The 18,120-nt window shown below is 37.8% G+C and overlaps 4 protein-coding genes across 4 annotated transcripts; 2 read left to right on the top strand and 2 right to left on the bottom strand.

The window, feature by feature from the left end:
* Positions 1-37: 37 nt before the first annotated feature.
* LOC144196830 (guanine nucleotide-binding protein G(I)/G(S)/G(O) subunit gamma-5) lies at positions 38-1,185 on the bottom strand. The gene is made up of 3 exons (XM_077717315.1): positions 994-1,185; positions 721-866; positions 38-623 (listed from the first exon to the last, which is right to left on the bottom strand). Exons 1-2 carry the CDS (start codon positions 1,072-1,074, stop codon positions 741-743), a joined length of 207 nt encoding a protein of 68 aa, XP_077573441.1. The 5' UTR covers positions 1,075-1,185; the 3' UTR covers positions 38-623; positions 721-740.
* spata1 (spermatogenesis associated 1) lies at positions 760-6,003 on the top strand. Its single transcript, XM_077717304.1, has 13 exons — positions 760-1,429; positions 1,636-1,799; positions 1,882-1,988; positions 2,451-2,568; positions 2,664-2,717; positions 2,820-3,114; positions 3,749-3,890; positions 3,971-4,031; positions 4,115-4,232; positions 4,311-4,436; positions 4,916-5,091; positions 5,241-5,339; positions 5,428-6,003. Exons 2-13 carry the CDS (start codon positions 1,752-1,754, stop codon positions 5,587-5,589), a joined length of 1,506 nt encoding a protein of 501 aa, XP_077573430.1. The 5' UTR covers positions 760-1,429; positions 1,636-1,751; the 3' UTR covers positions 5,590-6,003.
* A 58-nt stretch (positions 6,004-6,061) lies between these two features.
* Positions 6,062-9,349, bottom strand: ctbs (chitobiase, di-N-acetyl-). Its single transcript, XM_077717181.1, has 7 exons — positions 9,026-9,349; positions 8,241-8,379; positions 7,870-8,078; positions 7,636-7,807; positions 7,459-7,556; positions 7,218-7,379; positions 6,062-6,494 (listed from the first exon to the last, which is right to left on the bottom strand). Exons 1-7 carry the CDS (start codon positions 9,140-9,142, stop codon positions 6,297-6,299), a joined length of 1,095 nt encoding a protein of 364 aa, XP_077573307.1. The 5' UTR covers positions 9,143-9,349; the 3' UTR covers positions 6,062-6,296.
* A 178-nt stretch (positions 9,350-9,527) lies between these two features.
* Positions 9,528-17,010, top strand: mcoln2 (mucolipin TRP cation channel 2). The gene is made up of 14 exons (XM_077716979.1): positions 9,528-9,898; positions 10,302-10,455; positions 11,276-11,449; positions 11,623-11,779; positions 11,909-11,987; positions 12,054-12,150; positions 12,611-12,710; positions 12,974-13,086; positions 13,158-13,307; positions 13,943-14,044; positions 14,120-14,242; positions 14,702-14,908; positions 15,202-15,335; positions 16,591-17,010. Exons 1-14 carry the CDS (start codon positions 9,855-9,857, stop codon positions 16,625-16,627), a joined length of 1,671 nt encoding a protein of 556 aa, XP_077573105.1. The 5' UTR covers positions 9,528-9,854; the 3' UTR covers positions 16,628-17,010.
* The last annotated feature ends 1,110 nt before the right edge of the window (positions 17,011-18,120 follow it).

The raw sequence follows: 18,120 nt of genomic DNA, 5'->3' as shown, positions 1-18,120 counted from the left end.
GTGTGTTGTGCATTAAAAAATTGATGTACTTTTCAGAGAAACATGAATATTTATTCTTGAAGAGTCAGACACTACAATTCTTAAGCAACATGGCAGGCAGGGGTCTTCTGGTTAGTTTGTTTAGTGGTCTGCGTTGACATTGTTGTCAAATCAGCAGAATAATTAGTCACAAGGCACAGATGTAGCTTAATAAGCAATAGTTAACATTTTTCCTTTTAAATTTGTCTTTTCAATCTTTATCCACAAAAAAATTACCATAAGAAGGGGAAATTTTATGACCTAAAAATATTTTCCCGACATTTTATTACTACAATTATGACATTGTGGATTGAAATATTGGTTGTTACACAGCACATTTGCCTTACCAAATGCAATTTTTCATCATTTTCAGCTTTTCATCATTGGTTCTGATTTAAATGATTTTGTCAACATAAACCAAGGCCCCCCTATATAAGCTTTGTTTAAATCATACAGGAAAATGTCATGTAAGCACCTGAAAATCTTTGCAAACAGAACGTTACAAAAATCATTAAAAAAACCAACTTAAATTATAGTTGCATTGTTCCCTAACACTCCTGAGGTGCTTCCAGTCCATCCAGTTGAGTCACCACACACTTGAAAACCTGTGGAAGGATTGAAATCGTGAATATGTACAGGGATTATGACGTTATTTCATAATCATTACCAATTAATTCAAATATAAGGCAAATTAGGACTTACTAGGGGCCAAGGCGTCCCTACTATAGGAAGGAACACACTTTCTGCGGTCTGAAGGGATTGTTGCTGGTTGACATTCCAGTCAGAAGCGGGTCATGCTGGGCGTTATGAAGACAAAACTGCTGTAGGTCAGCAGCAGCCATGGAAACCTGATGATAGCCAATGATGGATATTTAGTCGACTAGGCTGATACAACAGGATTGATAAAAAAATCGCGTTTAGACCAAGGGAAGCCACAAAGAGAGAAACGCCCTAACATACAGGCGTAGTTTTTACCTTTACTCGGTTTATTCCAGCTTCAAACCGGAGCTGCTGGACGATTTTCTTCATCGCTACGATGTTCGATGACCCTGACATTTTTGTTTACTAGTCGGTCGATTTTAGTTTAGGGAAAAGCAAAAAAAATCCTAAAAGTTAAGTTCCAGCAACTTGTTGACAAGCAGGCGATGGTGTACTTCCGGTTTTGGGGATGGGCGCCCTCTAGTGGTCGCTTATATGTCTTTGAATTATGTTTTTTTTTCAGGATGGAAACGTTTCTTTCTGTAGGAATTACACAACTTTCAGTCATTTAAACGCCATATTTGCCATAGCTGGTCCTCCGGTTATTTCCCACATTCCAAAAGCATGAATAGGAGGCTGGCTGAATACTAAATTGATAATAATTGTCCTGGATAGGCACCAGCACCCCCTGCGACCCTTGTGAGGATAAGAGGTATACAGACCATCAATGCATTTTCAAAACTGATGAAAAAGAAACTGAAAACATTGTATGAGAGCTTGACATACTTTGTAACCAGTGTTTCTAAAATATTCTCCATTTTTATCTGAAATTATGGCCTTTAATTTCAAATTTTCCTTATGCCAAAATCTCTCTTTTTTCCCTTTCACCCAAAAATTGGTACTGCTGCCCCAATGGAGTGGGAGTCCTGGAAGCCCCCTTCTGCAACCAGAGCAACCAATGCTGGCACTCCCATAAAAAAAAGGAAACGCCATGATTCTATGTGAGTGAACCACTAAGATACACAACTGGACTGATGACGATGGAGTTATCATGTGTGGATAAGAGACCTATCAGTTGCAAGGTATGTTCACAATGCATGAAAAATGAATGATGATTTTGTGCACTCCAATGCAACTATTTCAATGTTTGTTGTGTGTATTCAGTTTGTGGAGCTCCATGTTCTCTACGTGCCGAATGACCAGTGGAATGTGAAGCTGAACAAAGTTCCCGCAGAAGCCACAGAGAGCTTTGTTTCTGCAGGCTTCATCAGGTCACACTTGTTAATTGTTTATTAATACTGTTCAATATTGGATATTGTAAATGGGGTTTAAATATGCAATCTCATTAGATGCACAGAGCATCATCTTGTTTTTTTCTTTATTATGAAGCTATAGTCAAATAAAAATAGATTAACTTGACGTAGGGTGAGTGGTAAGCGCATCGGCCTCACAGTTCTGGGGTTGAGGAGTCGATCCCAGGTCCGGACCTCCCTGTTTGGAGTTTGCATTTTCCTCCCAGGGCTTGTGTGGGTTTTTCCAGGTACTCCACTTTCCTCCCAGATCCTAAAATATGCAGGGTAGGTTAGTTTGAGGCTTTAAATTGACCATAGGTATGAGTTTTAGCGTGGATCTCCTATTTCCCTGCAATTGCCTGGATATCAGAACTAAGATTAATTATTTTTTTCTGGGTGTTTCTTGTTGTAACCCTATGGTATGTTTGATGGTTTGTTTAGGGTTTACCCTGAGGTCACCTTAAAAGCTATGAGGAATGACCTGAGAGAGCTCCTGGGGACAGACCGAAGCGTGGATAAATTTGCTTTCTTGAAATGTGTGGGCCGCAGTTTGGTTCTGGTATGGCTTGGCCATCTGACATCATCAAATACGCGACCATACGTGAGAATTTGTTTGATGCGTATGTACTTGTGCTTATGTCTGCTCGGTGGCAGGTCAAAAGCAAGCAGGAAAAAGATGTCAAAGCAAAAACATTTGCTCCACCCTATGTAAGTGAAATATGATTTATATTCTTCTTTTTTCTTGCAAAAAGAGGTGGTCAGGCAGACAAATTATTATTTCTTCAATCTACTTTTGTCCTGCACTACCAGGCTGCCCAGCCAGAGCTGTACTTGCTGCTCACAGAGGAGAATGAAAGCAGCCTTTTCTCCCATTCGCTCAGCCCGGACACCAGGAGCATCTCCCCGGCGGACCCCTCGGCCTACTACCCCCACAAGACATTGGTTTCACCAGCTGAAACGAAAGAGCCCGTGAAGTTCCCCCAAATTCCCCAGTCTTCCCATCAGCTTTTTCCCACCTCTAGATTGGAGGATGAAGAGGATGAGGAAGAGGATGATGACGAGGAAGAAGAGGAGGAGTACGAGAATGGGAAACGAGCGAATGAAAGTTTGTTATTTTTGCTACTTTAAATTTCATGAATTTAGTTTTTATTAACATAATATTCATTTATCAATGTATTCATAGTCATAAAATCACCTAAAACTTGATAAAATCATACTTACTAATATTGATTTTTTCAAATGATCATAAATTGTCAAAAGGTATGGAATATTTATACGCATATAATAATTTGGGGTAACAATTGGTTAAAGGCAATTTAACCTTAAAAACGCTTTCCATTGTAGTGACCACTTTTATGCGCTTACATTTATATCAGCTGCCTTATTTCACAAAATCTGTTGGGTTTTTTTAAAAACAAAATATATGTAATTTTGATCAAATCAACCCATGATATCCTAGCAAACACTAAATAACACTAAGTTAAAAATAAATATATTTCCCTGATGACAAAAGATAGTCAAATATTTGATAATCAGTCAAATATTTGATAATCAGTCAAATATTTGATAATCAGTCAAATATTTGATAATCAGTCAAATATTTGATAATCAGTCAAATATTTGATAATCAGTCTTTCTTGGTGGATTGCTGAATAAGGAATACATTTGTACTTCATTTTCTACCCTCCTAATACATATATGGAAGATGTTAAAAATCTTTGCCGTACACTTTGTTTAAGGCAACTTGTTTCCGGTGAAAGAGCATCCCAGAGAGGAAGAAACAACCTTCAGAAAGAAAAAACATTACCAACAAGTATGCAGAATTGCCAAATGTCCACCGGGGGCTGTAGATTTAATGGAGGACACTGATTTTGACAGACAGTGAGTTGAACTCAAATATCACCCTATAAATGCTCTGTGCTTTTAATCTCAAACCTGATGTTTTGCTCTTCTCTCTACAGTCTTGGGAAATTACGAGATGTGCACACATTTCAGTCTTTTGGGAATAAAACAACAAGTGGGGTAATGTTTTTAAACAGGAGGTTCTGTGCGTACAAATGTGTGTGAAAACTATTGTTTTGCCAATGTTTTGTTTTGTCGTCAAGGTGATGGAAAGCCCAGTTGCGTTATCTCCACCCATCCGCTGCACTTCACCCCCTCCTGGCCTCGATCTGACTATGACGACCCACAAAGCCACCGTTTCCACTCTCATCCCGACTAACAGTCAGTTACCAAATAAAGGAAAATGGTCCATGGATTGGATACGAGGTCCCACTATGAAATATCGTTTGTTTATTATAGGGGAAGAACTACTTGAAGAAATTAAGCTGGTGAAGGAAGAAAGGAAACAATTAGAATGGAAGAGACAAGAGTTGGTCAGGAAAGGGAAAGATTTGTTGGCCCAGAATAGACACCGCAGAAACCAAGGTAGTGATAAAATGCAGATCACTAGAGCGGGAACATAGAGTCAGTCTATTCATCCTATTATAGACCATGGTCTCAAATTAGGTCCTTCGGGAATACTTTTCAAATATTTTAATTATTTGTGAATGATAAGTTAATTTATCAAATAATTTATATACATTAAAATACATTATTGTTCTGAATTCACATGATTTGATACAATTTTATGAGTAAAAGTGTGCACAAATGTAAAAATTGACAGATTTATATTAAAATCTACTATTCATGCAGTATGTTGTAATAGTACAGTAAGTACATTAATTGTCATGTTTTCATTTATAGATCTACTTTCAGCATTCCTGTCAAGACTATTTAAAATACTGTTTGTTGTTTTGGCAATTGTTTCTAAAATATTTTGTACAGATGAGCATGCTTAAATGTGCTTACTGTATATACTGACCGTATATACTAAAAATAAATTAACTTCTGCTTTGTTTTTCCAGCCCGTGATAGCTGGAAAAAAAAGTATTTTGATACCAAGAAGGCCACCGCACCCTTGGAAGAAGCTCTAAGAAACGTGTGTCAAGAACTGGAGACATTTTATAACAAACTTCTGCTACAGCTCCACGCCCGAGATAACAAAGGCAATCAGCAAAAGCAAGGAAGGACCTCAGAGAAGGTACGCCCAATATCTTGAGTCTAATATGTGTAATATACAGTCGCATATTCAATTGGCATGTGTCAAAAATAACAAACTATATTTGGATTTTGTAACTTCGCACGTTACGTCAATTCATTTTTACGCTCACTTTGTAATATTTGGTTTAGAACGCGCTGATCATTCAGATCCTGACAGAAACTCACAATATCGACAACCTGAAGAGGAAGGTCGAGGACGCCAAGATGAAGCTAGTGACGGAGATAAAGGTCCATCCCAAAGTCAAATTAACTCCCCAAGAGAAACAACGGAAGTCATTTACTGAATCTGATATCTTTCCGACAATCTCTGTTGCAGCTTAGGAAACAGGCGGCCAGCGAATTGGGCGCACTGAAAGCCGAGATAGCACAGAAGAAGAGTCACTTATACCAACATGGGCCTGTGGCATCTCTCAGCTTTGTCAGCAGACACGAGACAAAGCACAAGTCCAAAACAACTCCAAGTAGCACAAATGGCTAAGGTTTTGTTTTAAAATGGTATGGTATTCTTTTTTTATTAAAATACTTATTTTTACTTACCCACAATGTTACCACTGGCCCATCAGCTCTGTTTGTGTGAAGCAAAGTTGTAAACATTGGCTACTAATGTCTCATTCTTCAAGTCTTTAGTTTGAGGAAAAAAATAAGTAATTTGAATACTCCTTATGAGAGTGTCTTAAGAAACCTGTCATGAATATTAATGAATCATTATAATACAAGTCAGTTGGGAATTTATCACTAGATTTAAGGTTGAAAATGTTTCAAATTGATTAGGGTTTAGGAAGTTTTTTATGGTCAGGAACCTTAATGTCTTCTGTCCAAGGCAATCATTCAGATTCATGACAGGTGTCATATTGTCTTATGACACTTTCATAAGAAGCCTTCAAATAAATAGTTATTAGAAATCTACACACAACTTTAGTGCATTAAAAAAATCCATCAGACAAACCAGATTTAGCATGACTAGCATAGTCAGATATTTATTGGCAATAATCAAGTTAAAATATGACAAACCAAGAGCAGCATTTATTCATAGTTTGGTGTATTCAAAGCAGAAAACTAAAAAAAGTGATGCAAATTCTGAAGTGAATGTATGTTTCTATGACCTGCCAATGTGTTAGGGCCACGGGGGAATGTTAACTTAGACTCAAGAATTCAGCTGCAGTAAATGTCTGGAGCCTGTAAATTTTAAGCCAGATCACAACCAAAGAGAGCGTTCCACATTATTGTAGTCTGCTGCTTAGCAACCGGATCGTCGCTGTAGTTTAAAATGTTGCCATTCCACATTCCCACTCCTCGCAAAGCTTTGGATTTGACAAAATCTGTCTTTTGGCAAATACTCTCTGCATCATCATACCAAACTTGATGAATCTGTCCATTTGGCTCCTGATGGTGAAAAAGTGGGGTAGAAAATTGGTTATGGTATTCAAGTGGTTGCAGCTTTGATATCTCTGAAATAATATCTTGAATAATAATCATTTTCATGCAATGATAAAAGGGAAATTTGAGAATGAAATCAGTTCTGAAAAGTGAATCTTAAACCTGTTCATTATTTACAATATTGAGTCTTTCCCATGCATTTTGCTCTGCCCAATCGCAGCCAGCTGGCCCCAGTACACCCATGACCCAAATGACAATGACCTGTTGCTATGCTGCCTTCTACAGGTCAGTAGTGGGACTACAATAGACTACTTCTAGTTGGGGGCTGCCCAGAGGGAGGTCTCAAGCTCTCGCTTACTTTGTTCTTCCTGGGATGACACTAACTAAAATGGCTACTCCTTTGTCCAATGAATCACAATTTGGTAAGTATATGCTAAGCATGTATTCACATGGATCCTAGTCGCCAAATTTTTTTTACTGTATTTTTTTCTTCCCATGGCTGACTAAATACAGTCATTCATTTCCAAATGAAAATTGCCTCGTCATTATTCATTGACAGGTCACAGTGACATTTATAAAGTATATTCTAGGAATGTACTGTATACCCATTGATACTATGAGCCAATTTTTATATCTCCTAGCTGATTGATTACATTATTTATGGTTTTAGAACTATGGGTTAAGATGTTAAAACATATTTAAGTTCGTTAAAGAAGAGCTAATACATACCTCGTAATTGAAGTAGGGCGCCAGTTGCTCGCTGTCCCACAGGCGACCTGTTAAAGAGTCGTTGACTTGCTTCATGATCCAACTGTAAGATCGCTGTTTTCCAGCAGCATCACTGCATGGAGCACCGCGAAATGGCACTTTGGCAATAGAACAGATGCCATCCTGGCGGTCATACAATTGTATTTATACAGTCTGCAAACCAATGATGGTGTGGAGGCATTCCTATATATTAATATCCTACCTGTGTGAGGTTGAGACAAGGGTAGTCGTAGCCATACCACGGCACACCCATCACTAACTTCTTCGGAGCGATCTTTAAATTCAAATACTCCTCATAAGCTGATTAGAAAGAGACGGAGAGCAGACTGAATGTCAATGATTGGTTAGTTCATCCCTGGCACTCAAGTAGACCACGTACCGTTAAGAGTTTGATTGACAGGTGCATTAGCCATGGCAATGCAATTGCCAAGTATTTGACTCTGTTCATCGTAAGACATCACAAAGAGCAAATCGCAGGAGGCGGCGATGCTCACATAGTCATAACAGCGTTTGTCGATGCATTTGGGAGACCAGGCGACATCGAAGGACACCTGAAAATGAGGGTTGGTTTGAACAGGGTGGCTTTAGGTGTGTTTTGTTGTGACATGGTTACCTGAGAACCGGGAATCTCCCTGTGGAAAGTCTCAGTCGTCTCTTTGACCAAATCTGTTAGCGCAAAGTACTCAGGCGAGTCTTTTTCCACTGCTTGTTCAATGTCGATGTTAATCCCATCCATGAACTGATTTTTGGCAAGGTTGACTTTTTCTGTTATCCAATGCGTCCTGTTGTATTGGTCCACAATGTCAGTGAGGTGAACGTCACCTTGTATAAAAGACAAACAAGATTGGCAAAGAACAAGACTGCCTATTTCAGTTCAAAGGCTCATGAAGCCTCCATTGAACATTTTTGTTAATGTAAATTTACATCAGTAGGTTAAAAAAAAACAATGCTTTTGTGTTAATGAGGGTAGTTGGAAAACAATACCTTTGAGTACAACCCGTGCTCCTTTAGAATGAGCATGACACATAAGCTCTGGGTCGTATTTTCCAAAGGTGGCCACTGTGGTCACCATACTCCAGTTGTACGACTTCCATGTCTTCCCGCCCACGTCGAACACAAACACCTGAGTGCAAAAACAACACAAATAACTCTAATCTTATTTTTAATTCCATCCAAATTAATCTTAACATCTAATCCAAATTCAATTAAGTTTCAACTTGAGTTCTGCATCTAGGAGAACCAAATCAAGACTTATTTTGCAGTAAAACTCTGCTGTTATGGACTTTAGTCACTTTTGTACCCACTTACGTGACCACTAATTCATGTTGACTATTTAATTATGTTGACCACTAATTTATGTTGTTGCCTACTTATTATGTTGACTATTTTTATTTATTTATAATATTTATTGATTATTTATTTATTTGTTGTTGATATTATTTGTGCACTTCTTATTTATATTGTTGGCTACTTGTTATGTCACTACTTAAGTATTTATTGATTATTTATGTATTGATTATTCTTTTTTGTGTTGTTTGTTTATTTGTTGTGACAATACACATCCGTTATGTAGTTTTTCACTGGGAGTAATTAAAATTAAGTCCCTTCAACAAATTCCAATATAAATATTTGATTAGAAACTAAAACCTGACAATATAATTAATAGTAACGGAAACTACAGGAGGGTAATAACGGTATTAGTAGATAATCCCAGTTATGCTGTTATAAATAAACTTGTTTTAGGAGTGTTTGATGGTCAGCAAAGTTACCTCGAAATTTCTTTCATCGCGTATCTGATGGCATAAATCGGATCTCTCGCATGGACAGGAGACGGCACAAGATTTAGACATTAACGACGTTAAAAATATAAATAAAAAGGGGAACATTTTAAATCCGGATTTCCGACGGCTACAGAAGAAAATCAGGCTTTACGGTGGCTGATTTTAGACAAACATAAATTAAAGACCTTGACGGACAATGGCAAAATGTTTTAAATCATATGACATGCTTTGAAATGACTTGATAGACTATTCAATGTGTGTTTTACTATCTTTTGTATTAATAATTAATTTATTTTAGTGACAGCTCCGCTGTTGCAACCATTGTTAGGTCAATGAGTGGAACTCAAGATATCATATATACAAAGATAGATGTCCAATGTACGCTGTGAAGGGTACTGTAAACAGTAAAGGCGTGTATTTTGTGCTGAGAAAAAAATATATCTATAAATCACTTGTACGACAGCAAATTACATGTGAGACGCGCTAGAATTTCTCCCACAGCGCCACCCTGTGGTCTTCATGGGTGACACCCCTCTTAGGTGGAAATGAAACTGAACAAGTTTAGCATAGTTGCAGTTAGTTCATAAAGTGAAACACGTCAGTTCAGCTCATTTTTTCACCGTATTTAATGTTTTACCCGACCACAAAAATTATGGATCTGTCCTCAAGACCTTTTGCTTGACACCCATGCGTCGCCTGCTGATTTGTGCTGATTGGCACGGTTGTAATCCAGGCACTTTTGTGGCGAGCGCATCTGGTGGCTGTCACGGTTGATGGCCACGCGTGGTCATTGACAACCGTGGACTATCCATCCACCATGGAACTATTAACTCGTTATCTTGATAGGAGCAATTCCGTGAGGTAAGTTTTATTTCAAAGGTGCTTTGGGTCTTGCAATGACCATATATTGTCGTTGGATGTGCAACTTTCACTCCTGCTTTAATATTAAAACGTGACATGTGTTGTGTTTTAGATCAAATATCATTTAAAGGAAAAACATATTTCTTATCAATCCAAAGGCAACGATTGTGCACTTACTTCCAAATGTTTCGCAACCGAGAAATAAACATGAAATGTAAATATTGAACTTCCTGAAACAAGTTGGGTGACAGTTATGAAAGTAACTATTGTATGGTGGTCATTTCAGTGCACTTCTTATCCTCAACTAATAGTGTAAAATGTTTGACCAGTTTAGAAAAAAATATATATATAATGTGTGTAAATAAATATAGATAATAGATTTTTTAAAATTATTATTCCACAGTTCAACCACAACTCAGGACCAAATCAAGGAGGAAAACCTGAGGGATGATCTGAAGTTCTACTTTATGAGTCCATGTGAGAAATACAGAGCTAGAAGACACATTCCCTGGAAACTGTGTGTGCAAATCCTCAAGATAGTCATGATCACCACACAAGTATGTTTCCAAATATCAGGGCTGGTTTTTTTAAACCCATCAATTGCATTTGTTGTTGAGGTTTTGTGTTAAGTTCCCTTTTTTCTTTTCACGTGATTGTAGAAGTAAGTGAGCCCGACTTGCATACATGAAGTTTGGTTGATTTGCTATTGACAGTTTAATCAGGGGTTGGGATCCTTTTTTTTGGCAGAGAGAGCCATAAACAATTCATATTTTCTAATGTTATTTCTTGAGAGCCATTCCCAGATTTGAATGGTAAAACTACATTAAAAAGTGTGATTTTTTTATGGTGTGATTTCACCACTTTTAAAGTACAAAAAGTCTGAATTATTTTGACAACAATGTTATGCGGTTGCTAATAAATCAGTATCAGGGATATCATAATAAAAAACAAATTATGATTGAAGAGGTGGTCATAGTGTCACAGTCTCCATATTTTATCTCACAGGTTAGTGGAGAGCCATATGCACTCTTTGAAAGAGCCACATGTGGCTTCCGAGCCACAAGTTCCCTACCCCTGGTTTATATTGTTGCAACATGTAAAGGAAAGCCTGAGAACCCCCCCCCCCCACCCCCCCTCTTAGGTGGAAATGAAACTGAACAAGTCTAAACTTGTTCAGTTTCATTTCCATAGTTGCAGTTAGTTCATAAAGTGAAACACGTCAGTTCAGCTCATTTTTTCCACCGTATTTAATGTTTTACCCGACCACAAAAATTATGGATCTGTCCTCAAGACCTTTTGCTTGACACCCATGCGTTAGATACTGATTTTCACTAGAAGTGTGACAACAATGTTTAGATGCACATTTGTTACTTTTAGCTCGTCCTCTTTGGCCTCAACAACCAGCTGGTGGTTTCCTACAAAGAAGAAAATGCCATGGCCTTGAAAAACTTGTTCCTGAAGGACTACAGTGGTGTGGACGAGGACGATTACTGCGTTGCGGTGTACTCTCAACAAGCTGTCTATGACAGCTTGTTTTATGTGTTGGATCAGGCAAGTTCACACACTTGTCACCATTGAAATCATTTTTACGAGTCAATGATTACATATTGAAGATATATAGGCAATTTGGTATAGCCAGCATAGACAATGATGTCCGCGTGCCCGTGTTTGTATGTAATTTGGCCTGGATCAGTGAATTCTTGTGATGCTGCTGGTATTTACAGTTTAGCCAGCTAAACCGGCTCGCTGTGGGTCCCATCAGTTACGCTGAGGATGAAGATAGTGGCTTGTTGCCTCTGGTTATCTGCAAAAAACTCTACAGGAGGGGCAATGTCGCACCTTCGGATGAGCTTTATGACATAGATGCGCAATTGGAAACAGGTGAGCTTTCCATCCAGAACACAAAACCTAAACAACTGATATCATGTGCATTAAAACTAAGTTTCATATTCTGCTACAATTTTGTTTTGGAATAAAGAATCGGGTTATTCATTTTTGTTCTGCCTCTAGTTTGCTTATCTCTTGACCCAAAGGCCTCCCATCAATGGAAAACCCAGAATGCATCTTTTTTTGACTTGGCCTTTTACAGGTATTCGATTGATCTTCACATTTACTCACCTAAATATCTGAAAATAATTTTGTGTCTCATTAACAGGTTGGTGGACGTGAAAATAAACTTTAACTTAAAAGGAATCAACCTCCAAACAGTGCGGTCACGGGAGTTACCGGATTGTTACTCGTTTTCTGTCATGGTATGGAATTCAGAGCAATTCTCTTCCCTAATTAGTTTACAAAACCAACAAAAATAAACAAAGTGGAAGCTGAATATTATAAAATAATTGAAAAAAAACATCCTTCTTATGTTCTACCATTTCTTTATGCTAATATACTGTAATATAGGACAACAGCAGAACTAAAAGAAGTGTTTGAACACAACAAAGCTGTCAATGTTGGGTTCAGGCAAAATATGTCTATAATCAGGATCATTTCATGTGCTTCAACTTTGCCATAACACTAGGAAGGATGGGTTGTAAAAACAAAATGGATGGATGTCCTCCAATGATTAACTTTTTATCATATGACAGTTATAATGCTTATGTAAATATGTTACATGAAGCAGTATCTGCAGTGTTCAAACTCAACAATGCAAAACCGTGCTGAATCTCCATACTTACAATGTATTAATAAACAGTTTTCATGTGTGCTCACCAGATAACATTTGACAACCAGTGTCACAGTGGAAAGGTGAAATTATTCCTGGACATTGATGCACAGAGCAGTGCTTGCCGAGGCTGGAAAATATCTGGAACAGGTATTTGAACAATGCTGCTTGCCGTTTTGTTAATGTTTTTATGTGTCTACTGCATTAATTAACAAAATACTTAAAGTTCAATATCACACAACTCTCATTGCATGTACATATTGGAGTATTTTTTTTTTAAATATTTTGCGGCAGAAATGCCAATTTGGGACCTTGTTATGATGACAGGCAGTTTTCTTTGGTTATCAGTAACAACAGGTGGTCCATTTACGCGTAAGATTAATGTTCTCTTCTGCAATTTTGTTATCGTTCAGCTCAGAAGAATACTCACTATCTTCTGGTGTTTGACGGCTTTGTGATAGTGGTTTGCCTGACGTCAGCTCTGCTATGCACCCGCTCCATAGTACTAGCCGTCAAATTAATGCAGGTCAGTCTTTTTCAAGCCAGTGTCATTTCCCCCTAAACATGCTGAAAACACTCATTTATTTGGGCTTCTAGAGATTCTCCAGATTTCTCTATGAAAATTACAACCGAAAAGTATGTGAAGATGACCAGGGAGAGTTCCTAAATGGCTGGTATGTGCTGGTCATTGTCAGTGACCTCTTGACCATAGTTGGCTCAATACTGAAGATGGAAATTCAAGCAAAGGTAAAATAGTATACCAATACATTATGCTTTGAAAAATGATGTATAAATTCCAAACCAAAGAGTTATTTACATCATATTTTAATTGCTTTCGGATCTTAAAAAGACTCGGTGTTCTCTTTTATTGACCTAAAGCAGGTATGTGTAAGATTACTGGCCAAAAAATGGTACAGCAACCAGGCTTAAAATACTATTCAAGTGTACAACAACCCCTTCTGCTTTGGGTGGCCCGATAAGCGCTTCAAAATGGAGAACCAAGTTGCATTATCATACCAATGTTGCTGAATACCAAACTACACATTAGTGATAGCGATGGGGGTGTAAACAAGACACGTATACATTTAGCTTTGTAGAACATCAATTGCATTTTTACTGTATAGAAACAAAGTGGACTACAGCTGGAACACATGGGAATAGTATATAGAAGATATTGTTAAAATATTTATTTTCAACCCAAATGCCTTTCCACTAGATTATTTTGGACACTTAATTCCAAATTATTCTATTATTTCTGGCTACATATTGATGTGGCCTCATATTATTATCATATCTAGTCTAGAGATGTTGTCTTAATTGTCCTGAATATAATTTTTGATTTGTCTTAATCTGCTCATTTTCCCTTTTTTTCTTACCCACAGAGTTTGACCAGTTATGACGTATGCAGCATATTTCTGGGTACATCAACGTTATTGGTGTGGGTTGGTGTGATCCGCTATCTAGGCTACTTTCAAAAATACAATGTAAGTGTGTTTGTGTGTGTTTGTCTAACCCTAACCCATACACACAGTTTAACATGGTTGCATTGCTATCTTTAGGTGCTTATTTTGACCATGAAAGCAGCCTTTCCAAAGGTGTTGCGTTTTTGCTGCTGTGCTGGAATGATCTATCTTGGTTACACCTTCTGTGGCTGGATAGTGCTGGGCCCGTATCATGAGAAGGTAACTACCTAGTTTTTATTTGGAGCAGGAAAATGAACTGTTATAAATTCCACTCTTCACGTGGGCAGCAGCAGCATGGAAAGGTTATAAAACCCTGGGTACAGTGCACTCAGAAAAACTTTCATGCAATAGTATATCTTGTAAAATGCTGACACTAGATGTCAGTATTCTCTTGTGTACCTATTCTTTAGTAGGCCAACTCCATTTAGTATAAGAAATCTCACTAAACCTGTTTCTCAAACATACAAGAGAAAGCAATGAAAGTGAAGTACTGTACTCAATTATGAGTCAGTTTACATGCACTGAAAGCACTAAACACCGTTTTGCAACAGGACTAAAATGGTTTAAATTGACTGCAGTCATTTTTTCAATCCCTCTGGGAGAAGAAATGTTTTTGCAATTCCACAAGAATGGTGATTACTTGTGTTTATAAATGTTTGCCCCTTCTATCTCTCCTAGTTTGAAGGCCTGAGCCTTGTGGCGGAGTGTCTGTTTTCCTTGTTGAATGGTGATGACATGTTCACCACTTTTGCCCAGCTGAAGGACAAAAACACATTGGTTTGGCTCTTTAGTCGGGCCTACCTCTACTCTTTCATTTCACTCTTCATTTACATGGTGCTGTCGCTCTTCATTGCGCTCATCACTGACGCCTACGAGACCATCAAGGTACTACTCTTGTGCTTGTAATATAAATTACAGTAATCCCTCAAATATCGCGGCTTCAACTTTGGCGGTTTCACTACATCGGATTTATTTTCTGGGGGATTTTTGTTTTATTTTTAAATAGGGGTGAACTTATTTCACGTTTTTTCATTTATCACGACCATCTCTGGTCTACATTAACTGCGATAATCGAGGGATTACTGTGTATATATACATATAAATATTACCAGACCATCAACAATCCCCCTCCCTGTTATTGTGTATGCCTGTTATTAGACGTTACCTTTTACTTTCAGAATTACCAAAAGGATGGATTCCCACTGACAGATCTGCAAAAGTTCCTTAGGGATCAGAAAGATTTTGCAACTTCAGAGGAGAGCAAAAAGACAGACCTCTACACCCAGTATTCGGTGTTCTGCTGTTGTGAAAAGTACGTAATGTACACACTGCATTTGTGTCACTATTCTCACACACATGAACTCGACGCCAAACTGCAGTGAACAGATGGCTTTTCATTGCATTTGTATTTAAATGTTGCTTCCCTGCAAAGCGAGGGAAGTCAAAGTAAATAAGTCATGTTTATCTAAGTAGAGATCAGTACAAATTGCTCATTTCTTTTCAATGAGATAATCCCTATCACCAGTGAGCATCTGAGTGCAGCGAAGTTGCCTCATCTCTGAGGTTTGGCATGGGCTCTTATTTCTGACAACTTAGAAATTGGTAGCTGGATACACCCAGAAATGGCTGATTAGAGGGTGTACACTGGGAATGTCCACCACCTCAGATTCACAGCCATGGATGGGTCTGTGACTTTATGATAAATGCACTCTAATCGGCACCCTGTTGCAACTACAGCTTTAGAGCTACGGAAATGAAAGCCCAGTGGTTAGCTGGGCGGAAGATATGACTTGACATTGCACTTTGGCATTCAACTTTGTAGCTTCTTCCACAGCCTTACACTTTATCCTCCTTACTGCTTTTACTACTGTCATTTTTTCAATTAGATGGTTTGTCCTTACAAAGACCTGGAGAATACCATGTTGGAAACTAAGTGAGCATGTATGCAATGCTGTGTGTGCATACCGTACATACAAAAAGCATTTGGATACACAAAGACAGACATTTTGCATATATGGGATAAATACTGTGGTTGATAAACGATAGTTGCCCATTTACCTTTTTTACAAACAGCTGCAAATCTCTGTGCAACAAAGGAAAGTTTAGTTTGGATTTTAATTTCGATTGTAGGCCCTTGAATAGAATTTTGGCAGAATTTGATGTATCGGCTTGTATCCTACTGTTTGTAGGCCCTTATCCGGAAAACTGCTGATGCTTTTTTAATTTCATCTTTAAGATAGAAAGCTCAAATTAGTATAAAATATAAAAAGCCCTTCATAGATATACCAAAAGTAAAGGAGGAAGCTGGGAAGTAACATGAAAACACTAAACAGGAAGACCAGAGTAGGGATACGAAACTTCAGAAATGTGAGGTGAATGTGCTTGTACTTCACAAAATAATTCTTACTATTACAACTACAAATACATAACATATTTTTTAGGCCCTCTGTTGTATAGAAGTCACAAAATGTGGGCATCAATTAACAAAGATTAAAAAACTGTTTATGACAACATTGGTGGACTGTTTTAACCATCTATTTTTTTTTCAATGGTTCTAATCCTAACAGATTCTCTGAAAGTGATGACATCGCACTCATCAGCTGACATACGTTGCCCCTCCAGATTGAATCAATCTGGGAAGAAAGTGACGCAAAAAGAACTTCACACGTCTGACCCAAAGCCACAACGAGTCTTTATCAGAGTCCTTGCTTGTGTACTGCTGTCTGTCCAGAAAGACATTATGAGCTTCCCTATATTGAGCACAACTGAAACATAAACTTATCCAGTAAGTCTTGATGTCAAGATTTGTTTTTTTAGCTGTGTTTATTGGTAATTTGGGTGACAGTGTTAGCATTGACTGGTGGAGTGGTTGCACAAAGGTTTGAATGTGACCACATTTCAGTGCTTTGTAGCTTTGAGCAATTATGATGGTCCATTTTTTGTGCTTAAATTGAGATCAACCAAAGTAAAGAAAAGCTTACCTGTTACATCTCTGTGCGTCTTTGTTCCAAAATAAGCCTATCTTGTCGAATGCCCCATTTTACGTGTAACCTGATGAAAAACACAAATGCCCCCCTAATTAAACTGAAGCAGAATACTGTCATTATACTTTAATGGCATTTTTAATTGTCTCAGGCAAACCTTATTAAGGCATTTTAATTTTTAGTCATTTTTTTCATTACAGCCATTCAGCACACGGATGATCTCTTACAGCACAGATGTCAGGTGTCACAACACCCTTATTAGGGAATCACAACCCTTGACGACAATAGTCTAGCATGTATTCAGAAATTCCTTTAAACAGGATGTGAAAGCGTCATCAGTTATCACTAAACTGGTACTAGTTTTGTCATCCAAGCCACCCCCACAAAGTGCAATGTGCCGACTTCCACTGTATTTATTGTAGTGTATTTCAGTATATTTACTAAAGGAATAAACATAGGATGTTACCGCATTTGGCTCAGTCTTGTAGATCCATACAGTTGTACTGCACTGTTTCTAGATGTTATCACTCTATACACAAATATGCATTTAGGAAGGCCTGATACTTTGCCCAACAATCCTCTCACCTTCCATTAAATTATACTAATCATTTTTTTTTAACAGGCAGGGCTCATCGTTTAACCAGTATTGATTTTTTAAAAAATGGATTACTCTCTTATTGACCCGTTTTTCAATTTACTTTAATGTGTTCTTTGCTCTTAGTCAATTTCAAACCACTTTCTTTCTACAACATCATCACTAAAAAGTTTATAAATGGTGGTTTATTGTCTCTTAGTTGTTTTATGAGCGCAATGCACACGTCTGAATAATTTAACACTGGATGTAACCAGATTTGATTTGAGTGCTTTTAATGTGGAAGAAGCATTGTATTGCTCTCTTTCAATAAGCAAGCCTTATCTGGAATTTTACAGTAATTGTCTCCATTTCACAAATGAGACTTTATGTGACTCACCTCCTGTTTGCTATTGTTACAGTCAATCCTAGTTTCCCCACAAATGGGTCTTTAAAGTGTTGTAAAGTTGGCATTCTTAAACATGACCCTGAGTCTAAATACCACATTTTTTTCTGCATCTCTGCTCATCCAATGAGGCAAT

Source organism: Stigmatopora nigra, chromosome 5 (assembly GCF_051989575.1).
Source record: "Stigmatopora nigra isolate UIUO_SnigA chromosome 5, RoL_Snig_1.1, whole genome shotgun sequence".
Taxonomy (NCBI): Eukaryota; Metazoa; Chordata; class Actinopteri; order Syngnathiformes; family Syngnathidae; genus Stigmatopora; species Stigmatopora nigra.
This window is presented reverse-complemented; position numbering and strand designations above follow the sequence as displayed.